Source organism: Opisthocomus hoazin, chromosome 5 (genome assembly GCF_030867145.1).
Source record: "Opisthocomus hoazin isolate bOpiHoa1 chromosome 5, bOpiHoa1.hap1, whole genome shotgun sequence".
Lineage (NCBI taxonomy): Eukaryota > Metazoa > Chordata > Aves > Opisthocomiformes > Opisthocomidae > Opisthocomus > Opisthocomus hoazin.
The window spans coordinates 2,128,383-2,152,436 of record NC_134418.1 but is presented as its reverse complement, the minus strand read 5'-3'; the positions used below and the strand labels follow the sequence as shown (position 1 = coordinate 2,152,436).

Below are 24,054 nucleotides of genomic sequence, written 5' to 3'. Positions count from 1 at the left end.
AGCAGAGGAGGAGGAGGAGGAGGGACGTGGGAATGGGATTGCATCAGGTTGGGTTTGAGCTGCTGGAACATGTCCTTAGCTGGGCGTCGCTGAGGTTGCGCCAGGCAAGGATCAGAGCAGGAGGCCAGTGCTGAGCCAAGCAATGACCCTGGGCTACGGGACCGGCCTCCTGAGAGCCTCAGCAGCTTTGGAAATTTATGTCTATCCTTCTAAAATCACATTTAGGTGATGCACATTTGATCTTCTGGTCTCATTCCCCCTTCCTTGTGCCTTGTACTGTCACTTACACCTTTGTAAAGTGGGTGTAAAATACGGATGCTCTATTTAATGTTGTTTTTCTCACCGTGCAATGCATATCACGATGAGCAAGGCAGTGGAGAAGTCGAGGTCTCTTAAATTTAAAAATCCCCCCCCCCTTCTGTTCTTGTTTAAGCTGCGTGCTTACAGCTGCTCCGAATTCTCTCCTTGCTGTTCGGCACCGAGCAAGTGCAGAAGGACGGGCAGTGGGAGAGGGACGTGGGGACGTGGGAGCGCTCGGGAGAACGTGACGGGGGACGGCGTGAGTCAGGCGTTAGTCACGCCGCTCCCCGCGCCGCTGGCGGGCACCGGGCCGTCGGGGTGTGGAGGACAGCGGCGTCTGCGGAGATCTTCGTGTCGCAATATAACAGCGAGGCAGCAGAACTTCGGGCTTGGAGAAGCTAGAAAGCACCAGAATTAGTGTTAATTAAATCAATGCTAATTAAAAACCACTGGGCTTTTTTTCTGAAGTTGTGTGAAGCTGTTCTGTTTGGTTGTGGGGTTTTCTTTTTTGAGAGCAGAACATGGGAAAGCAACAGCAGAGAGCTTGGCAAGCTCTCTGTTTTCCGTCTGAACATGAGGAAGAACTTCTTCCCTCTGAGGGTGACGGAGCCCTGGAACAGGCTGCCCAGGGAGGTTGTGGAGTCTCCTTCTCTGGAGATATTCCAGACCCGCCTGGACAAGGTCTGTGCAGCCTGCTGTAGGTGACCCTGCTTCGACAGGGGGTTTGGACTGGGTGACCCACAGAGGTCCCTTCCAACCCCTACTATTCTGTGATTCTGTGAAGCGGCTGAGGACGGGGTGCTGCAGCGCGAGGTGGTGGCCGGCAGCGATGCTGGAACCCGCCCTTGGAGAGGGGGTTTCTGCCGGAGCAACCAGGCAGTATCACTGCTCTCTCTTGATGTTTTCAGCAGAGAAGAACCAGAACGTTTCGTAAAATGACACTGAGCTGTGATTAAATGCCGCTCTCGCTGCTGTGTCCGTGCTCCAGTCCTTTATTCATAGCACGCTTCTGCGTTACAGAGAAGGAGGTTTACCCGCCCGTGGCTGGAGAGCACCCAGGGCAAAGGGGTCCCGAGATCCATGAGCACCCGGAGGTCAGTGCCCTGTGTCCTTTCCGTATCCGCGCTGGGCTCCGAATCCCCGGTGCAAATTCTGCTGGGGAGAAGCCACGGGAGAGCGAGCAGCCGCTGGGCCGGGCTGCCCCGGGTCCGTCCGCCCTCGCCGGTGTCTGGAGGAGAGTTTAGGCTGCACTAGGTTAGCTCTGGTGCTCGATCTGCACCTTCATCCTGGTGAAGGAATCCAGACCCATGTGTGAGTGACGATGCACGTGTATCCGGAGTGCTCTTAGGACATCAACATTTCATGGTCTGGTGCTTCAGGCTTGCCTAAATTAAATACTTATTTTTATTTTTTCATCAAACCTGCTGTCCTTGCCTTTGGAGCCACCTGAGATCTTTCCACCAATGCCACAGACACCTTCCCCCTTTCTTTCAGCCTCTGTTCCCAGTTCTCCAGATCCCTTTCAGGTCCTTCAGATGCTTTTGCTGCGCCCAGCGAAAGCGTCTTCACCAGATCTTTCACTACGCAAGCACATCTAGATCGTTTTTTTTTTCCAACCATGGGACTAAGAACAAGCCCAAACCATAAAGCTGTGGTTGCTTTTACATATATCGAGGTTCTCAGTCCATCTTCTCCGTGTTGGTGTAGTGACTGATGCAATGAAACCCAGCCCTGGTTTAGTGCCTGGACAATTCTGCAATAAATGTGAGACATTAAACCAGGTTTGTACTTAGTCTCGTCTTTTCTCATTCCTCCCATCGAGGAGAAAACCTCTGGTTTCCTTGTTGAGACTTCAAACTCTGCTTGGAGTGTTTGAAAATATAATTTCTCATACCTGTATGGGTGGAGGCGTTTCTTCACGCTAGTCTGTCTCCAAAATCGGGGACCCCGTGGTGCTGCTGGTCGCGGGAGATGGGCGCTGGTGGGGGTGAGGACGAGCGGCGCGGGGTCGGTGGGAAAGGCATCGTGGGGGGGGAGTCCCTGCGACGGCGTCGCTCGGCGTGGGAGGTCTGGAGGGGCACCGGTGGGTGACATCTCCTGGGAGTCCCATAGGGAGGGTTAAGCAGGCAGTGTGTCTTTTTTGGGGAAAAAGTAAGGGATGTTTTAGCAGCTTGGTAGTATCCTGTTAGTAGCAACGCTGCTATTAGCAGGGTCCAAGTCCTCATCTTTCCCTTCCAAGACTTCCTATCACAAATTACCGGTGAGTAGCTGCTGTATTATTTCTTTTTAGTTGCTACTTGGTTCTGCAGAGGAAACAAAACCTTTCTCTGCAGTGGGTGAAAAGCAATTTCTAACCAAACTCATGTTCTGTTTTTTTTTCTCTCCCCCCTGTCTTCCAGACTTCGTTTTATGGCAGATTCAGGCACTTCTTGGACATCATCGATCCTCGCACTCTCTTTGTTACTGAGGTAATGTATACGCTCCTTGTTTTCTGAAGGTACTCTTTATTAGACAGGTTTGGATTAAAAACAATTTCTTCTGCGAACAGCAGACGTAATGAAGCCGGGTTTCCAGTGGAGTTGTGTCTCACAGTCGATTGATTGCCCCACTGAGCGCTGCTAAAGCCATAGCAGAAGCTTGCTCTTTATTAGACATCAGCGAATCCACACCTGGCAGTCTCCCATCTCCCTTCGGTAACTGCTGAGACCCTGAACTGGTTTCAGTCAAACTTGCCAGTGATGCCTTCTTCTGAGAAGGAAAATTCCTGCAAGAAAAACATCATAGGATCATAGAATGGTTTGGGTTGGGAGGGACCTTGAAGATCATCTGGTTCCAACCCCCCTGCCATGAGCAGGGACATCTTCCACCAGCCCAGGGTGCTCAGAGCTCCATCCAACCTGGCCTTCAACACCTCCAGGTGAGTAGATGAGAGAGCAAATATTAATGCTTTGTGGAGGGAAGGAGCTGCAGTAGGAGCTGGGTGGGCTGGCGCAGCGGTTTTTTGGTGGCTGCCCTCAAGAAGACCTTTTCTGAGAAAGGTGGTATAGTTTTTCCGTCGTTATTACGCTGTTTGTAACAGGCTTTTGGGTTTCTGGCCCATTGATGTTTCAGCTGGCGTTGTCCAGAGTTACTGCACTCCCCTGCTTTCATAAAACCCCGAGCTAATAGTCGTGGGGAATCCTGTAGAAGAAATATTTCCACTGGTGATCTTAAATTCTGCCTGTGGGCCAGAAAAATTAGCATTTTGCTTTCAGTGAAGGGCAGCTCCTTTTTCCTTTTTCCTTTTTCCTTTTTTCCTTTTTCCTTTTTCCTTTTTCCTTTTTCCTTTTTCCTTTTTCCTTTTTCCTTTTTCCTTTTTCCTTTTTCCTTTTTCCTTTTTCCTTTTTCCTTTTTTTTGTGAGGCAGAGTAGCATAAGATGAACATATGTGTGCAAACAATGATTGAACACGAGGAGCTGAATTGTTTGCTGTGGCTGGTGGTGAGCTGAGTCCAGTTCCTCACCCGCTGTGATGGTGGGGGGAAAAAAGACCCAATGCAACTTTAAATAATCTTTTCCTTCTAAATCAACTAACTTTTTTCATAAACATGAGGCTAAGATGTATCATGTCGTTCATTTTGAGAACCTTTTGGACGTGCGCCCGAGACAACCGCAGAGAGTAAAGCAGTCTGCTTACACCATCGCGTTGAAGATCATCCTTTCCCTTGCACAGGAGCATCTCTCCTACGAGGAGAGGCTGAGGGAGCTGGGCTTGTTCAGCCTGGAGAAGAGAAGGCTGAGAGGGGACCTTCGAAATGCCTCTAAATATCTGCAGGGTGGGGGTCAGGAGGACGGGGCCAGACTCTTTGCAGTGGTGCCCAGCGACAGGACAAGGGGAAACAGGCACAAACTGAAGCCGAGGAAGCTCCAGCTGAAGATGAGGAAGAACTTCTTCCCTCCGAGGGTGACGGAGCCCTGGACCAGGCTGCCCAGAGTGTCTGTGGAGTCTTATTGTCTGGAGCCAACCCACCCTTCAGATATTTGTAGGCATTTCGAAGGTCCCCTCTCAGCCTTCTCTTCTCCAGGCTGAACAAGCGCAGCTCCCTCAGCCTCTCTTCGTAAGAGAGGTGCTCCAGTGCCCTCCTCATCCTCGTAGCCCTCTGCTGGAAAATTCTGTTGAGTGGAGTCCATCCATCCATCCATCCATCCATGCAATTCTGTTTAGTTAAATTTTCTCTTCCTTTGGGAATGTTTCTATGCTCTAATAATAATTCCCACCTTCCTCAAATCTCCGTTTAAGCGTATACCATGTGTATGTGTGTAGTTTATATTTTTTAAGCTGGGTAACCCTCAGTGCATCGTGCAAGACCAAACTGTTGCTTTTTACAATGGCATTAATACAGAAAAAAACCGCAGAGTTCTCAAACCTACTTCTTGTGTATCTCCAAAGTGGGGGGATAAAAGTGAACTTGGTGTAGTGATTCTACTTTCTGCAGTTACAAAATAGGTTCGAGGCTGCGGCACTCTATTTGCATTAGGGGTGGGGTAAGCCCTTGCACACTGTGGTTGTGGTAGTATAATGAAACAATTTAAATTAAGCCCTGTAACTCAGTCTGGTTTCGCTGTGTACTCAAAACCTTTAATTCTCTCCACCCGTTTTGCTACCTCCAGCAACAAGCAGGTCTGGGTCCAGAGCAGGTATTTTAGGTTCCTGAAAGGCTCGCTTTTTCCCTCCTTTGTGAATTTCTGACATTTTTAAGGGCTGAATCTCTTCTGCCCTTGAGGGCACCTACCTTGTCTGTCCTGCTCTGCTGGATGCAGAGAGTGTCTAGAATCACACAGAATCACAGAATGGCACAGGTGGAAGGGACCTCTGTGGGTCACCCAGTCCAACCGCCTGCCCAAGCAGGGTCACCCAGAGCAGGCTGCACAGCACCGCGGCCAGGCGGGGCTGGAATATCTCCAGAGAAGGAGACTCCACAGCCTCCCTGGGCAGCCTGGGCCAGGGCTCCGTCACCCTCAGAGGGAAGAAGTTCTTCCTCATCTTCAGCTGGAGCTTCCTCTGCTCCAGTTTGTGCCCGTTGCCCCTTGTCCTGTGGCTGGGCACCACTGGAAAGAGTCTGACCCCGTCCTCCTGACCCCCACCCTGCAGATATTTAGAGGCATTTCGAAGGTCCCCTCTCAGCCTTCTCTTCTCCAGGCTGAAGAAGCCCAGCTCCCTCAGCTGACTCTTGGTAAGCTCTCTGCGAGTTGGGTGCCTGCTCTGAACTTTGAGATGATCCCTCCTGTGGCTCAGCCACGTGCTTTTTTCTGCCTTCCCGTTATCCCCTTTTGAAATTCTTAGAAGGCTGGTAAAGTTGGGGGTACGGAGTGGTCACATGATATATCTTAATTTTTCCAGACCCCTTTTGACGAGGTTCTGCTGAGACGAGACCTAGGGAAAAGAGAGCAAAATCCAAGTGGCTCATTTTTGTCCTGGAGACAGAGGACCAGATCAGAGGTCCTCGAGCAGTTCTGGACCCCACGCTGAACCTCAAGAAACAAGGGAGGTTTGGTGTCCTTCTGTGCAGTCTAAGGAGCATGGAACTGCACTTCATGGCCTTCAGGAATGGCTTGGTGGCTTTCCAAGGAAGGAAATGCCCTCCGCCCATTTTCTTTGGGAGTTGGAATTATACGCTAGCGATTCTTCAGTAGGCCTTCTGCCATGCGTTTTGTGAAGTCTACGTGAGCTCTCTTTCCTTAGAGAAGTCTCTTGGTGAAACAGCTACGAACACCTGGGGTCATGGGAAGGACTTCTCGGAGCCCGAAGGCTGCTTGATGCACCTCCTTGCTTCGCTCTGTGCCTCTGATCCTCCACTTTAAAATACTTTGCATGTATCTACGTGTAACTAAAAGCTGTTTGGTTTCCTCTGGTATTTTAGGTGGCAAATTAAAATCTAGGAAGGGTTTGATGAGAAAGCAGCAGTTTACGGAGAGCTCCTTCCCGCTGACAGATGGCTGCATCTTTCAGGCCCGGGGTTCTCGGGGAACAAATAAATTGCTGTTTGTCTTGGAGGAGCTCTCTAACGAATGAAAAAAAAGCAGATAACTGAGTCTCTAATGAGAATGGAGGTTAATCCCATGGAAAATGCTAGGAAATGTAATACTGTTTTTTTTTTCCTGCATCCTTTTTTAAATTCCTGTGTGTTTCATCCTTGCATCTTACTGGTGGCCGTGTTCTGAGGAAGGATGAAGTGATCCTCCGGGTGAGGGAGACCAAGCACAGTGGTGTCAAGTACAATTAGTCTCGGTGACAGTCCTCTCTTACTCATTTATTAATGTAAATTCTCAACACAAGTACAAGCTTCCTTGTCTTCTAGAGGTTCTGAAGCATTAATCCTCAAGGGATGGGTACCAAGCGCTGGGTTAAGTTGCAGCCGTACTTTGCAGCCTGGGAACTCTCAAAAAGAGAGCGTGTGCTCGTGCGAGGCGCGTGGCAGGGGTGTTTGGAAGCCGGGTGCTCCATTTAGTGGCTTCTGGCAGAAGAATTTAGTAGGTTCTGGCAGAAGAATTCTCTGCGTCCAACTCATCTAACAATTTTACTGGCTTTTGGAGGGCGTATGATACTGAAACCAGGCACAGACCTGGTGTCAGTATTGTGTGTAACCTCTAAAGAGGAGGTTTTCTTGTGTGCCAATTCGTATAATTACTGGCTTTTTAAGGAAATAATTTTTTCTGGCAGCTGCAAATTTGCAAACTTTTCGAATAAGCAGGAAATGTGTCATCTCAGCGGTCAAGGCCAACAAGTCCTGTCGCTGAGACCATGAGAAACCCCTCAGTGAGTGTAATGCCGATGTTCGAAATGTGTGAGGTTAAAATGATTGGAATAATGCTTTTAATTGCTCTATAATTAAGGTCCATCAGGAGAAGCAGTAGGGACCAGCAGATATTTTGATAAGGCCAACTTATCCCAGCTGACATTAGCCTGGACAGACTGTTAACGCTCTGTGGGAAGCTCTCCGTGGAGAAAGCTGTGGATCTGCGAATAATTCAAAGCAAAAGTGAAAGAAGAATTCAGCTGAGCTCAGAGGGGCTGCGTCTTCTCTGCTTTTGCTTCATCTCATTGTTCGAAGCATGAATCTACAGAGCGCTGAGCATCTTGCATTCCCATATTTGGGTTTAAAATGGAAGCAGGATTAGATGTATGTTATTTATATGAACGATACCTTCTTACTCAGCAGATTGACTGTCTGTGTTTATTCAGTGTCACATCTGCTGGCTCTACTTGAACAAAAAGTTTCTGGCTCCTGTTGTCTGTCACTGCAGAGCCAATACAATAGGGCCAGCTGGAGTCAAGTCTGCCGTATGGATCATCCCTGGAGTAGCGAGACGAAATCGGAAACTGTTGAGTCGCTGGTGGCAGAGCACAGCTGGATTTCCGTATCCCACGTTGGGTTTGTGGTGCTGGTGGCCAGAAGACTCCTGCTTTGGATCACATGCCAGTAAGTCATCGCTGGTCCGAACCCGAAACCAGTGAAACTCCAGGCACAAAGTGGATCATCACTGGGCTAATGCGGCCTTGAAACCCCAACATGAGCCCCGTACGAGCAGAGCGAGATGCAAACTGTTCCAGCGTGCCCTGTCCCATCGGTGAATTTTCTCTCAGAAGCCTCGAATGCAAAACTTGACTCTTTTTCTGTTGATTCTGTAACAGTAATGTTGTGCTACTGGCATAATGACTGTTATTACGGTCTGTATGTGCACATATGGGTTTCTGGAGGCAGCTCGAAGCCATGTGCAGGCACCCGTTGAGATCCAAGAGAAGACAAGGCACAGATCTCTGCGACAGAAACAGCGTGCCCTTGAGCAAGGAGGACAAGGTGAAAAAGCAGTATGAGAGCTTACATGCTGGGAGGAGGGTGTCTGATGCATGTACATGTGTGCAGTCATGTATGGGACCCACCGCAGTTGTCCTCTGTCTTGCCGGGGAGCTGGAGTGATGACCGTGACGGACTTGGGGTGCCAATGAAGGGTTCCTGAAGATGGCCATCAGCTCAGTGTGATGTGGGCTACTGTCCTGCTGGCATCTCTGCTTTTGTCCTTTCTCCTCCTTCTTTGGCGTGCCGAACTAAGCCCCTAGTCAGGTGATCCTTCAGCAACTCGTTCTACAAAGACTGAAACATTCCGCTGATGTAGTCTTGCAGGTGTTCTCCAGGCAATGACCTTCTGAGTCAATGCCTGTTGGCCAGAGTCAGGGCAGAACAGGTTACGTTAGTTCTTTGCACTAAAACCTGCTTCTCCCAAGTAACCAGTGATAGGACGAGAGGCAATGGCCTCAAGTTGCGTCAGGGGAGGTTCAGATTGGATATCAGGAAAAATGTCTTTCCTGAAAGAGTGGTCAGGCCTTGGACCAGGCTGCCCAGGGCGGTGGTGGAGTCCCCATCCCTGGAGGAGTTCAAAACATGTGTAGCTGTGGCACTTGGGGACATGGTTTAGCAGGCGTGGTGGGGTTGGATTGATGGTTGGACTTGATCTTAGAGGTCTTTTCCAACCTTATTGATTCTGTGATTCTGTTGGTTAAATCTAAGCGGGTTCATTGAAGTGGAGTCATGTGGTGGGCTTTGGCCATGCAGCCAGCTGATGTGCCTTGTGCCGTGCAGCTGAGCACTCTTCTTCTCCAAAAGGTGCCTGTTGGCAGCTGTCCTAGCCTGTGGTATCTCCCAAACTGTGACTGGGAATCACTTGGCAGAGGGCTGGATGGCCTGAATCAAAACCATGCCAGAGATCGTGCTGGTGCAGGCCCATGCCCGGGCTGTGACGGGTGTAAGAGCTCAGCTGTAGCCATAAACCCTGGGTGCACGGAGCAGCGGCAGCCCCCTGCAGACCTCCCATGGGCTTGAAGAACTCAGCTGTGGTTCGAAAACGGGGCGCTTTCCAGCTGGAAGGCGATGATGGAGCCTTTCTCCAAAGACTTGCTGTTGTCGGGTGGTGTCTCCCGGGTGGACGTGGCTCGGGCTGCTGTGGTGGAGCACTGAGCGTGGAGTTCGTGCTTGTGAATCGCTGAGCGTCGCCGATCCCTGGTGCTGGGCTCGGGTCTGTAAGAACATCCTCCGGGCGCAGATGGTCTGTCTGGCACCCTATTGTGAGAGCTGAGACCCCATCATCCACCGCTACAAGTGCTCGAGTTTCTACCAGAAAAGGGGTATGAAAGAAGTGATAATAATAACAAAAACTGGTTGCATTTCTTTTTTAAGCGCCGCTGTAAAAACTCCAGCGACACTTCTGCCCACAGATAGCAGCAGAGAAATCAAGCAACAATAAATATTGAAACAGGAGCACAACCTTGTAGAGAAACCTCTTTTTTTCCCCTGTGGAAATGGAAAGGAAGGGTAATCTTAGATGTTGTCAGCTGCTGTAATAACGCTGCGTCGTGCTAAAAGCCGGCGAGCGGAGCTGGTTGGCATTTGGAGCTGTTGCACGCTCCCAAGTTATTTCTTATTTTTTTGGAGGCTCTGGCAGAAAGAGCGTGCTTGCCTTTTCTAGAAGGGATAAAAGGCAGCCGTGTACTTTCACTGACAATATTCCGAGGCTGTGGGCCGTTTGCTAAAACTACCTGAGCACCTCCGAGCCGTGTGAAAGGCGTCTTCTGGATGCGATCCTTGCGTTGAAGACTTTTGTTCGCTTTCCGGGCCACTCTTTTGTCAGCCTCGGGGACCGTCGGCAGCGCTGGCCCGGGACTCTTTTCGCTGAGAAAGTTCCCCTCTCTCTCCACGGAGCTGAAAGGAAATTCATCAAGACCGCAATTTTAAAAGCGAAACCGGGCTTTTTTGTTTTCCGTTTGTTACCATACTAAACAAGATGGGATCTGGCCAGGGTTGTTATAGTAACTACTAAGATTTCCTCAAGAGAAGGAGAAAAAAATAGAACACAGACCCATTCATCTATTCCTTCCAGTTTTTCATTCAGAGTTACATGCTGTTCTGCGTGGATAATTTGCAAGGCACAAGTGTAGGTAATTTCAGTGACAAAACCGCATACCAGTAGCGAGCACAAATGGCTCTCCTGAATGTTGTGCTGGCACTCCTGCGTGGTTTTCTAGCTTCGGAGGCAAGAAGGGTTGTCTTCCTCGGATCTGCTATCTGGCTTTTCACCAGTCGTTCAGCTATCTGGCTATCTAAAATATTATACAATTATATTTTACTGATACTTATGCTAGGTAATAGCTTTTTCTTAATATGATGTGTTTGAACAACCAGGAGGCCGATAGGGCAAGGAGCTCTGAAGAACAACTTCAAGAAGCTCAAGCCCTGTTGCGATCTTGTATGATTACTTTTCTTCACAGGTGAGAAATGCCCCAAACAGCCTAAAAATCCTCTTTATTTCTCGTGCCTGTGGTGCTTCATAGTTTCCCCAGTGATCAATCAGCACTCTTAACTGGTCATTCCAGCTACAGAGCCCTGAGGGTCTTGCAGAAACTTGAGCCTGCCCAGAAGACCGTGGCCACACAGAATCACAGAATGTTAGGGTTGGCAAGGACCTCTGGGGGTCACCCAGCCCAACCCCCTGCCCAAGCAGGGTCACCCAGAGCAGGCTGCACAGCACCGCGGCCAGGCGGGGCTGGAATACCTCCAGAGAAGGAGACTCCACAGCCTCCCTGGGCAGCCTGGGCCAGGGCTCCGTCACCCTCAGAGGGAAGAAGTTCTTCCTCATCTTCAGCTGGAGCTTCCTCTGCTTCAGTTTGTGCCCGTTGCCCCTTGTCCTGTCACTGGGCACCACTGGAAAGAGTTTGGCCCTGTCCTCCTGACCCCCACCCTGCAGATATTTAGAGGCATTTCGAAGGTCCCCTCTCAGCCTTCTCTTCTCCAGGCTAAACAAGCCCAGCTCCCTCAGCCTTTCCTCATAGGAGAGATGCTCCAGTCCCCTCCTCATCCTCGTAGCCCTCTGCTGGGCTCCTCCAGTAGCTCCTCATCTTTCTTGAACTGGGGAGCCCAGAACTGGACACAGGACTGCAGATGGGGCCTCCCCAGGGCAGAGCAGAGGGGGAGGAGAACCTCCCTCGCCCTGCTGCCCACGCTCCTCTTGATGTACCCCAGGATGCCATTGGCCTTCTTGGCACCCAGGGCACGTTGCTGGCTCATGGTCACCCTGTCGTCCATCAGCACTCCCAGGTCCCTTTCCGCAGAGCTGCTCCCCAGCAGGTCCGCCCCAAGCCGTTGGGTTTCACCCCGTGTGCCTGTTCCTCAAGGTCAGCTTTCCTCTTGCAGGAGATCCTCAGCGCTTCTGGAGAAACAGCGCTGCACCCAGTGCTGCATCACCGGCAAACATCATCCTCATTCATACCTCCTCCTCTTCCTCCAAGATCAAAAGGACTTGGTGGAAATAATAAGGGCTCATTTCTCTCCCTGGGATTTTGGAAAAACTTGGAGAAGTATGACCAATGACTGGCTTTGGCCGTATTCAGGACACACTTATGCTCCTGAAGACTGGAAGCTCCTTCCAGGAGAGGACTCACGTATTCACTCTATCACTTGCATATTACTTTTTCTTGAGATGAGTTTAAATTTTAAGATAGACTTAGCAGAAGTGTACAGAAGGGAAGGGAGCTGAGAGTTAAGACATGAATTTTTGTTGCTTACATGGCTTGTCTGTTGTGTCTTCTTGGATGATGGCAGCTTGGCTCAAGCAAGCAGCTGGAAGAGCAACCCACTGAAGATCCCCGAGTCCACAGAAACCTCATCAGCCTTGGCCGAAGGCGGTGGGAGGCTGGGAAGGTGCTCAGGGGAGTCGTTATTTCTGCTTGCACCTGCTTATGGCCACCGTTGGGTAAGGTTTGAGTTGGGTGGGTGTTTTTTCTGAGCCAGTAATGAAAGCTTTTCTGTATATGAAGTCATGGTCTGATGCTGGGGACAGGGCACAGTGTTTCCACAGCCAGCTTTCTAGGTGAAATGGGTGATTGCCTGGCCTTTAAGAAGAGGGGAGACTCCTGAACATACTCAATCATCCTTCATTTTCGATACGGAAAATTTATCACTGGTGACACGTGTGTAGTGACACAGGGCCATGAACTTCAGGCTGGTAGCGCTGACCTCAGCATCGGCACCCGAGAGGAACAAGCCCCGTCTCTGAGCCCACATTTTGCCAAGAATATGTGGTTTTTTGCAGAGTTTGTTCAGCTCTGGTGCTGAGCCTCATTTGGCGTCAGTACAGACTCTCCACTTCTACTGAGTAGCTGCAAATCAACGTGAGAATATATAGAATAGATAAAATATCAGGGCTGGAATAACGTGGCGCTGAGGATGTGAGCTCAGCCGGCGTAGAAATGGCAGCGGATCCAATCCCAGCCGCTTGCTCTGCGCAGCGAAGGAATTGCCGCGATCCCGTGTGTCTGGTGTGTTGAAGGCTTTGAGGACAACAGTCCTTCATTAACTGCCGCTTTCGGGTCGGCGTAACTGCTGGTGCTTCCAAGGAAACAACAAAGTACTCTTTGATGTTCGCGTGAAAGGGAGGAAAGTAGTTTCCCCGCAGCCGATCCCATGGCTGCAAGCTGGTAATGAGCTCGGGGGACGCTCGGCTGCTTCACGGGAGGGCTGTGAGAGCGGAGCTTGCGGCGCCGACGAGGAGCCTTGACACGATTGCACTAAAACCACGGGGCTTTAGATGAGCCACCATCACACGACGTATTATTTCAGGCGAAATATTCTATATTTCTGAAGCGTCCTCCAGCACTGATACTAGAAAAGCTGCCGAAACAGCAGAGCTAGCGCAGAAATGTCAAACCGAAGTCGGCGTTACTCGTCTGGGTGAGGGGTGACCTGCGGGAGGCTTTTGGAAATGTTTAGCCGAGTGATTTGTTTGGCTTCAAATATTTGGGAGCCGTTACTCGGTGATCTGGTGGTTTCTGCAGGCTTGGATAAGCAGATTTAACCCCACCGCAGCCACTCTTTATATCCTGACTTATTCCTTTTTAGCTTGGACTAAAGAATCTTTCTACCTGTCTATTTCTGCCCTATGTTTTTTTTAATTTCAGGAAATACATATATATATATATGAAATATAGAGTGTGTATATATGTATGCTTTATATAATGTAGTGTATATATACGTACCCAATATTTATATATTTATTGAAATTATTTTAGATATATAGTTCTTTAAAGTATATATAGTTCTTGAAAGTATATATAGTTCTTGAAAGTATATATAAACTTACTGCTTCAACTGCAGTACCCTTTTTTATATTTCTATATCTATGAATAACTGTTCTGGGGGTAAATTGAGGATTCTGACAGGCAGGTAACATAGCCTAATGCTCTTGTGATCCTCTGAACAGAGGAAATAAATTTGTTCTTCTATTTTATCACAAGGTGAGGAAGATCTCTGTTTACACGTGCATGTATATGAATCGCTAGTGATAGTCGGATTCTGACTTTAACTGCACTGGTGGTGAACTTTGGTGTGTTTAGAGAGAGCGTAACCGCTGCGAAAACCCCGTCTGAACGAGTGTGTAACAGGTGGCGTAAAAAAGCAGCACAGGTCAGCGGTTCAGCGTAGTGGCACTCCGGGATCCGTCTGAAGCGTATCAAAACGTCATGGTATTTCAGACGAATTAACTCGACTTCAGCTTCAGGGTGCGGTTACAAAGCGGTGCCGTTACATTGCCCGGCGTGCCATGGAGTGCTGGGGCCGGTGGAGCTGATCTGCTTGGTGCGGCTGTGCTGAGATCGGGCTAAAACCTGCTGCCTGGTCACTTTTAACTGGGCACTGAGTTCTTAGTGGAGAGCTGGGCAGAGAGGAACCTGATGAGGTTCAACCAGGGCAAGGGCAGGGTCCTGCACCTGGGGAGGAACAACCCCAGGCACCAGGACAGGCTGGGGTGGACCTGCTGGAGAGCAGCTCTGCGGAGAGGGACTGGGAGTGCTGGGGGACGACAGGGTGACCATGAGCCAGCAGCGTGCCCTGGGTGCCAAGAAGGCCAATGGGATCCTGGGGTGCATCAAGAGGAGTGTGGCCAGCAGGGCGAGGGAGGTTCTCCTTCCCCTCTGCTCTGCCCTGGGGAGGCCCCATCTGGAGTCCTGTGTCCAGTGCTGGGCTCCCCACTTCAAGAAAGATGAGGAGCTGCTGGAGAGAGTCCAGCGCAGGGCTGCGAGGATGAGGAGGGGACTGGAGCATCTCTGCTACGAGGAGAGGCTGAGGGAGCTGGGCTTGTTCAGCCTGGAGAAGAGAAGGCTGAGAGGGGACCTTCGAAATGCCTCTAAATATCTGCAGGGTGGGGGTCAGGAGGACGGGGCCAGACTCTTTCCAGTGGTGCCCAGCGACAGGACAAGGGGCAATGGGCACAAACTGAAGCAGAGGAAGCTCCAGCTGAAGATGAGGAAGAACTTCTTCCCTCTGAGGGTGACGGAGCCCTGGCCCAGGCTGCCCAGGGAGGCTGTGGAGTCTCCTTCTCTGGAGATATTCCAGCCCCGCCTGGCCGCGGTGCTGTGCAGCCTGCTCTGGGTGACCCTGCTTGGGCAGGGGGTTGGGCTGGGTGACCCACAGAGGTCCCTGCCAACCCCTAATATTCTGTGATTCTGTGTGATTCTGTGATGCTTCATATGTGCATGCTCTGCTCCCCTCCAGCTTTACCTCCCCAGTACAGTACTGGGAGAGGGCGTGGGGGCACAGTCAGGCCTGCAGTCCAAGCGGTTTCCCTGTAGGCATCACCGGGATGCAGGAATCGGGGAGCAGCGTGGGGCGATGCCGGTGCCTGCAGTGGGTATTCCACGCTGCGCCGGAATCTGTCCCTGTTGCCTGAAACTGTTTTCTGCCTTGAAGTGAGAACTTGTTCATCTCTGAGATTTGTCAGAGCTCTGGTACCAGGCTGAAGACTCTCAGGTTCTTATGACATCTTCTGTAGCTGCGCTGCGAGAGGAGCTTTTTCTTTTTTCTCTTTTCTTTCCTCCTCTAACCGCTGCTGTAGTTAGGTACAAAATGGCAGGACTGTGCCCCCCAGCAAAGCAAGGGTCCATGCATCCTTTATCCCCTTATAGGGTTAAGAAAGACCCATCATAATGTTTGCACAGAAGAATCACAGAATCACAGAATAGTAGGGGTTGGAAGGGACCTCTGTGGGTCATCTAGTCCAACCCCCTGCCCAAGCAGGGTCACCTACAGCAGGCTGCACAGGACCTTGTCCAGGCGGGTCTTGAATATCTCCAGAGAAGGAGACTCCACAGCCTCCCTGGGCAGCCTGGGCCAGGGCTCCGTCACCCTCAGAGGGAAGAAGTTCTTCCTCATGTTCAGACGGAACTTCCTGTGCCTCAGTTTGTGCCCATTGCCCCTTGTCCTGTCACTGGGCACCACTGAAAAGAGCTTGGCCCCATCCTCCTGACACCCACCCTTCAGATATTTGTAGGCATTTATAAGGTCCCCTCTCAGCCTTCTCTTCTTCAGGCTGAACAAGCCCAGTTCCCTCAACCTCTCCTCGTAGGGGAGATGCTCCAGTCCCCTCACCATAAAGAAGTTATAGGAATAATATAATAATTATAAGAATAATGTAAGAATTATAAGAAGCTATAATTCTATAACTTTAGTTCATTGCCCTCAATAAAACGATTCTGCGTTGCAGACCGTGCTACTGTTTTCTTTGCAGAGTCGCCTGAAGGAAGCCGTGCAGTTGTTGGAGGATTACAAGCACGGGACTCTGCCCCCAGGAGTCACCAACAAGGAGGTAAGAGGAAAAAGCCCTCTGGTGAAGTCCTACTTCTTCCCGCAGTCACAAGGAGGGGGGGTGAGGTGGCGTTTGAAGCTGTGTCTGCAGCCAGATGCGCTACTGCGGGGCTTTTTTGGTGTTTCTGCTGGTCGAATCCCGAACCGGCGCTGTGCGGTTGGTTGCTGACTTCTGCAGCGTTGCTGCTGGTCCCTTGCACTGTAACTTGTGTGTTAAAGTGGAGCTGGGGTGTTCTGAGGTTCCCACGTCGTAAATGTTGCCGAGCAGAAGTGATAGCAACGGGATCGCAAGACAAGCGTACACGGTTTTTATTCAGAAGAAGTAGAAAGTCTGCAGTTTCTGACTTACGGAGTTATCAATTACCTTTGGCCAACGCTATTGCTTCCCTTCCCTTGCCAAGTGTGCTTGTACAATTAAAAGAGGAAAAAGTAATTTTCTTTTTTTAGCTGAAGGAAACCTTGCTGTCAGTCCTGTAGGTTCTTCTACCAGCAACTGTGATGCCTCAGCCTCATCTCCAACTGGGTTCCTCTTGGTTGGAATAATTGCCTTTTCTTCACGGAAATAAATGTTGTTTGGGCTGCGTGTAACCCTCTGGATGTCCTCGTGTTGTAGATTATGCCATCAGTAGTGGTACGTTTGGCTGGGGGATGTTCCTACTGTTGGGAGGGAAGCTGAAGGAGGTTGTGGAAGCCCCACCGGTGTGATGGTCTTAGCAGGGTTTAGGCAGTTCCTGAGAAAAGGGTGATTTTCGGTAGAACTTGGTTCTGCTTTGGAATGGACTGGGTGAGCTCTCCAAGACCCGGTCAGTCCTGGGTTCTGGACATTCTTCCATATGAACATGTGAAACTTGTAGAAGCAGAGGTGAGTCCTGCAGAGGTGCTAGACTGCTTTTTGAGCCTTTCATCTCCAAATCAGCAGCAGGAAACAAAAATCATCGATTTTCCTGTGGGTATTTCCTCAAACTGTCATCCTTATCTGTCCATGTGTAGACACCTGACCAGAACACTGACACAAGCGCTTTTTCAGAGCATGTATTTGTGCATCTAGCACAGGAGACTTCAGTCTCATGTAATTTAATGTAATATAAAGACCAGCGTCCGCTGGCTGGCAGACCTCCTGCAGGAGCTGTGAGGAGCGGCCATGCTGAAGGACCAAGCAAACAGCGATGGAAATGGCAGTGCGCTCTGCTCCCATGCCCTGTAGATCAAATAACTCCTTTATTCCCCCCCTCCACTCGTCACCTGTGATAATTTTTTCTCAAGAAAAAGAAGTATAGCAGGTGAATGAAGAAAATTGCGATTTGCATTCACTTTCGGAAGTGGCTGCTTGGGTGGTAGGTGGTGTGTTGGGAAAGAAGCATGGCTTCGACAAAAAAGAAATGGGAAATATCCCCTCCCTGCGCAATGTGCGGCGCGAGGCATTGCTCTCCTTGTCTTTTGATGTCACTGCATTCTTCCAACCAGAATCTGAGGGTAAGAAAAAAGAAACCGGGGCTGAGGGAAGGAGAAAAGCAGAAAGTGATGCAGCAGCAGATGACTCAGTTCCCATCTGTCTTCAGGCAGAAGAAACCCAAGTCATTCACTGTGTCAAAGCACTTTTGACCTACATTTTGGGTTTGCGTGGTGACAAACCCGGGATACACCCAGAGTTCATTCAGAATTGCGCTGAGAGAGAGCAAACAAAAGCATTGCGCTCCTGCTTGCCTTCGGTCGTGACAAGGCATGTGAGAGGTGAACCTGCTTATGCAAGTTGGAGGGGCTTAAGTGTGAAACAAAGGTATGGGGTGGAGGAGGAGAGAGAAAATGATGCCAGAAATGCCTTACCTAGGAAAATGATGGCACATCGGTGTGAAAAATAATATTTTATGTAGTAAGATCTCGACATGGTTTACTTTGATTGCAGTGTCAATTATGCTGGAGGGGTTTATGGAGTTTTGCTGACTGTAGGAGAAGGTAGCTCTCCCAGGAGGAGCCTGGGGTGGAACTGCAGCGAGTGCTCGTTACTCTGTTTAACTATGCTTTGCTGCGTTAATTAAACTGAACCACAGGGAGAGGTGAGTAATCCCTGGGCAGATCCCGCCAAGGCTATGAAACATGACCCACCTGGAGTCCTGCATCCAGCTCTGGAGCCCCCAACGTCGTAAGGACATGGATGGGTTGGAGCGGGTCCAGAGGAGGGCCACGAAGATGATCCAAGAGCTGGAGCACCTCTCCTCCGAGGACAGGCTGAGGGAGCTGGGGCTGTTCAGCCTGGAGAAGAGAAGGCTCCGGGGTGACCTTAGAGCAGCTGCCAGTAGCTGAAGGGGCCGACAGGAAGGATGGAGAGGGGCTTTTCACCAGGGTGTGTAGTGATAGGACAAGGGGGAACGGCTCTAAACTAAAAGAGGGAAGATTTAGATGAGATATTAGGAAGAAATTCTTCCCCAGGAGGGTGGTGAAACCCTGGCCCAGGTTGCCCAGAGAAGCTGTGGCTGCCCCCTCCCTGGCAGTGTTGAAGGCCAGGTTGGATGGAGCTCTGAGCAACGTGGTCTGGTGGAGGATGTCCCTGCTCATGGCAGGGGGGTTGGAACCAGATGATCTTTAAGGTCCCTTCCAACCCAAACCATTCTATGATTCTATGGTTCTATGAATGTCCACCCACTGCAACCCCTGTAAAAAGGGTGAAGATGGAATGGACACAAAATCAGATGACAATCATTGTGCCTGGGCTGCAGTGAGATGGGAGCAACCACAGTTACGAAGCAGCCAAAGCTGCCTCTTTAACCTGGAGAAAGGATCCAGGAAGCCAGCAGGTCCTTCACTCCTGGCGTTGGCTGGTTGTAGTGAAAAGGGAAGTTGGGCCAGCAGGGGTAAATCGAGCACTGAAGGCATCCAATGCTCTTTGGCACTCTCGTGATCCATCTGGGTGAAGGGGAATGGGAACTTCTGACTGGGTTAAGTGGGAGCTTCCCAGCATGGCATGGTAGGCTGGCCAGCTTTTTGGGTCAGGATGGTGACGTTCCTCGAGGGACGCCTGTAAGCCTTGAGTCCTGAATGCTGTTCTTCTTCTCCCAAGTATGCTCTTGAGTGGACTTGAATCAACTACTTGCCTGCATGTGGTTGCAGTGAAGCAGGTGACAATCTTCAAAATGTGGTTGTTGATTATCTCTTGTGAGAGCATCGTTCATGGGTGAATATCTTTATCCTCTCCAGCAGAGCCACCAATTTAGAAAGGACCTTCTGCAGGAGGGCATTGCTTTGCAGTTTGAAGCTGGGGAATTGAAAAATTTGATTCATCGTCGCACACGTGGATATTCTCCTGTGCTTTTCTCTTTACATCAGAGGTGATCACTGTAGTCTTTTACTGGCATTGGTTGTTTCCATCCCCTGAGGTGTCTTCTTGCCGTGCAGTTCCCGTGGTATCATTCTGCCTTTACGATAACTGCTGTGCTGCAGTCCCAAAACAATGCTGAACTTTCAGCTCTGCCAGTGATGACCATTTCCACCAAAGAACTAAAAGGCCCAGATGATTAAGAAGAGTGTCTGGGGTGCAGTAAGAGGAGTGCGGCCAGCAGGTCAAGGGAGGTTCTCCTCCCCCTCTACTCTGTCCTAGTGAGGCCCCATCTGGAGTCCTGTGTCCAGTGCTGGGCTCCCCAGTTCAAGAAAGATGAGGAGCTACTGGAGAGAGTCCAGCGGAGGGCTACGAGGATGAGGGGGGGACTGGAGCATCTCTGCTACGAGGAGAGGCTGAGGGAGCTGGGCTTGTTCAGCCTGGAGAAGAGAAGGCTGAGAGGGGACCTTCGAAATGCCTCTAAGTATCTGCAGGGTGGGGGTCAGGAGGACGGGGCCAGACTCTTTCCAGTGGTGCCCAGCGACAGGACAAGGGGCAACGGGCACAAACTGAAGCACAGGAAGTTCTGTCTGAACACGAGGAAGAACTTCTTCCCTCTGAGGGTGACGGAGCCCTGGCCCAGGCTGCCCAGGGAGGCTGTGGAGTCTCCTTCTCTGGAGATATTCAAGACCCACCTGGACAAGGTCCTCTACAGCCTACTGTAGGTGACCCTGCTTGGGCAGGGGGTTGGACTAGATGACCCCCAGAGGTCCCTGCCAACCCCTGTGATTCTGTGATGATTTGTATGAAAATGGGGTGTACTTGAATGCTAAGGTTGCGGTGACTTCAGTCATTGGGTGCTTCTCATATTGATGAGCCAGATACTCTTCTTTCCGTCTCTGAGATGGAGGGGAAGATCTATCAGTGAATCTGATGGAAACAGGGCTGTGGTTCACAGAATCACAGAATGTTAGGGGTTGGAAGGGACCTCTGTGGGTCATCTAGTCCAACATCCAGTGGTTGCTGTCTCTGTGTGGAGGACGTAGGGCTGGATGCCACGAAACGTGCCCTTGGAGCATCAGTTGTTTCCTGAGGGTACAGGAAGATGGAGGGGAGCGTGTGGGGAGATCTACGTAGCTGGCAAGCTTGCCCATACTGAATTAAATACGAGTGTGCCAGATATATACAGCTGTGTCTGGTTCATTACTGGTGTATTCACAGAACATACGATGTGCCCGTTGATTGCTCTGGGGGAGGCCAAGCATCTCACTCGCATAGATATCACCCCGAATGGTCTACCAGTGAACCAAAGACACCTGGAGAATACAGATTTGCTTTCGTTGAGCTAAGTTTTACCATTTTTGTGGTTTTTCTGTGCACTGCTATCTGCAGGATGGACACTGGATACAAAGCATTAGCAATTTGCAGTTGTTCCACTGCTGATTCAGGAAGGAGGTTGGCAGCAGCTCTGGAACGGTGCCCGCTTTGGGGCTTGCACGCACGGGTTGACGTTGGAGCAAAAGACTGAGCCGTCTGATGCTTTACGTAGCTGATACCTCCGATCACAGAATCACAGAATGGTAGGGGTTGAAAGGGACCTCTGTGGGTCATCTAGTCCAACCCTCCTGCCGAAGCAGGGTCACCTACAGTAGGCTGTAGAGGACCTTGTCCAGGCGGGTCTTGAATATCTCCAGAGAAGGAGACTCCACAGCCTCCCTGGGCAGCCTGGGCCAGGGCTCCGTCACCCTCAGAGGGAAGAAGTTCTTCCTCATGTTCAGCTGGAGCTTCCTCTGCTTCAGTTTGTGCCCATTGCCCCTTGTCCTGTCACTGGGCACCACTGGAAAGAGTCTGGCCCCATCCTCCTGACACCCACCCTTCAGATATTTGTAAGTATATGTTAGGTCCCCTCTCAGCCTTCTCTTCTCCAGGCTGATGCACTGATGAAGTAGCCACGCGCTGGCAGAAGACCAGCAGGTGAGAGGTAATTCGACTTTTTGGACTGATTTTGTTTGTTTTTGTTTGACCACTCTTTGCCTGTGAGGAGGACCGACCACCTCGTGTGCATGGTGGGCCAGGAGTGTACGCTGGAGTAGTGACTTGGCTCACCTGGCGCGGTAACGCAGTGGTGTCTGAGAGAGGCTGCTTCGCTCTCATTGCACGTCTGAAAGGCTGGGTAGAGCTTCATACGATGCTGAAGAGAGAAGCACTCGACTTGATCTTCTTTGTTTAGGAGCTGATTCAGATTTGGTTGCCAGACCCCTTAGAGATGCAGTTGCTGCCCTGATAACTGGCTCTTCAGGTGTGGATTTAGTATGGTACATGGGTGAAGAGACGCCTGAATGGGCTGCTAGGCTTCATAATCGGAATTAAAATCGTGATCACCTTAGAAGCCTTTAAAAATAGCAGTTTGGGCAGAGTTTTCATGCCTTAGCTTTCTAAGAGCCCACCCTTCCCCCCCGAATTTCAGCTTTGAGATCGAGAAGACAAGTTGTTTTGACAGAGTTGTTTCACTAATCTCCTGCCTGATCCACTTTTGTGGTATGGCGCGTTTGACAGTGTTCAAATTCCTCTGGTTTTTTCTCATTCAGAAATTCCTGGTTCTCATGAAGGATGGCAGGCAGTAACTGAAAGCATAACAACAGCTCAGCACAATCTATATCGCTTGCTGAAATGGTTTCACTGCATGAAAAATGGAAAAGATCAAAGCCTAAAGCTATGTAACGTCAAGTATCTCCTCCACACTCATCTTCTTGACAGGGTTCCTGTAGAGCGAGTCTTTCTCTTCCGCATTTTCAGAGCAGATTTTTCAAAATGAGCTGAAATGGAACAATTATGGACAATCTGAAGAAAAAAAAGAATCTCTGAAGAGCTGTAGTCATACTTTGCTCCAGTTTCCCGTGACCATCTCCAAGCCAGTTTCCAGAATAAACGCTGCCTTGCTCCAGTTACTCCCTATGAGATGGTTCATGGACACCAGCGCTGCCAGCACCTACATCTCTTCCACTTTCAGGTCTCTCGCATTCATCCAGCAGTTCTCATGCTTGCTCTTGAACTGGAATGATTTCACCGCTCAGGGAAAATGACCATTAACTCAAGGTGGTAAAAACCTATTTCTTGGGCGTCATTAGCAAAAAAGGCAGAATTGATCTCTTCGCTCTCAATAACTGCTAGACTGCTGATAGCTTTTTACTGGGGGAAACTGTGGGGTTTTTTTCCTACATTAGAAAAATGTTTTAAAAACATGATTTTTGTCACAAGTATGTACTCAGCAAAACAGAGGACAAATAGCTGCTTGATAAGTATTTATTCAACACGACGTGTTCGAGCAAGGGCACGTGCTCCAAACTCAACTTCTTCAGCTTTGCTTGTTTACGCAGTTTTTTATCTGAATGTTTGAGGGCCGGCCTTGGTTTTTATTTGATACGAAGACCTGTTTTTTATGGGGTATGAAGTTGGGTGTTTCAAATTCCACTTATTAAAACCTCACTAACCAACACCACTCTCTGGAGTGGAAATACCTCATGCTGTAGTTAAGCCCCTTCTCTGACAGGCTCTTAAGATTTCATAATTTTTCCCAAAATAAAAAGATATTCTTGGTGGTGCAACCATTTGGGGTGTAGTTCTGGTCTCTTGGGCAGTTGGGTGAGAGGTTTTAATGGGATTGGAGAATGTGCTTGGAGAACAAATGCCTGGAAGGCTTTGAGGAGGTTTGGTCTCCTGATGGGGGATTTTGGGTGGTTGCGTGTCTCTGTGTTGGGTGATTGAACTCCACAGATCCAGAGGAGTTTGATGGAAGAAGCAGCTCTTCCTTACAATGGTTTACAAGTACAGATTTTTGCTGTGAAAACTTCAAGAGATCTGGTGAGTTTAGTGAACTTCCTATCGCTTGGTTCTGTTTGGTGACTGCATCCATCGATGTCCTTCTTTTGCACCTTCTGCAGAGGGTAGGTGCATTGAAGTGCCAGCGTGTCGTCTGATGGGGTGTATCCCCGTTCATCTCCCCATCCCAGAGGAAGCTGGAAAATAATAGGATCCTGAGAAGGTGGGGGAAAAAGGAGATGTGTAGGATTCATGTTGATGGAAGAAGCTGGTTCAGTTGTCATTTATGTCCTGACTTTTCCAGCTCTGTAGGTACAGCTGTATTATTGCCCTTCTATAATTCATTAAAAAAAATTTCATTAAAAAAACAAGGTTTAGTCTGGAGAAGAGGAGGCTGAGGGGAGATCTTGTCGCTCCCTAGAACTACCTGAAAGGAGGTTGCAGTGAAGTGGGTGTTGGTGTGTTCTCCCAAGTAACTAGCGAGAGGACGAGAGGCAATGGCCTCAAGTTGCATCAGGGGAGGTTCAGATTGGATATTAAGAGAAATTTCTTTACTGAAAGAGTTGTGAAGCATTGGACCATGCTGCCCAGGGCAGTGGTGGAGTCCCCATCCCTGGAGGTGTCCAAAAAATTTGTAGATGTGGCACTTCAGGACATGGTTTAGCAGGCATGGTGGTGTTGGGTTGGCGGTTGGACTTGATGATCTGAGAGGTCTTTTCCAGCCTTAATGATTCTATGATTCTGTGAGGGTTTCCTCATCTCGCTGGTGCGTTCTGTGCACTTTGTGCTCCTCATTGAAGCGGTCTCTCGTTATACTTCAGCAACGTTTTTAGCTTTGCATTCCTCACCGACCGCTCCGTGGCAAGAGGGAGGTGAGTTGAAAGGCCCTCTGCTCCAAGCCGTCCTTAATGACGGTTTCCACCGGCGGCTCCCGGGGTTGGCAGAATCCGGCCCCTCGCAC

At 49.9% G+C, this 24,054-nt stretch overlaps 1 protein-coding gene across 3 annotated transcripts in view; it reads left to right on the top strand.

The window, feature by feature from the left end:
- The window catches only part of SFXN5 (sideroflexin 5), a 117,913-nt gene that overhangs the window by 14,172 nt on the left and 79,687 nt on the right, over positions 1-24,054 (top strand). The window contains exons 2-3 of one of the 3 annotated variants that reach the window (XM_075420232.1): positions 2,700-2,768; positions 15,888-15,965. In XM_075420232.1, coding sequence (XP_075276347.1) covers positions 2,700-2,768; positions 15,888-15,965 — 147 coding nt within the window. Of the gene's footprint in view, positions 1-2,699; positions 2,769-12,820; positions 13,058-15,887; positions 15,966-24,054 lie in introns of those variants that run through there. The other 2 variants (XM_075420234.1, XM_075420233.1) reach the window with 2 other exon arrangements.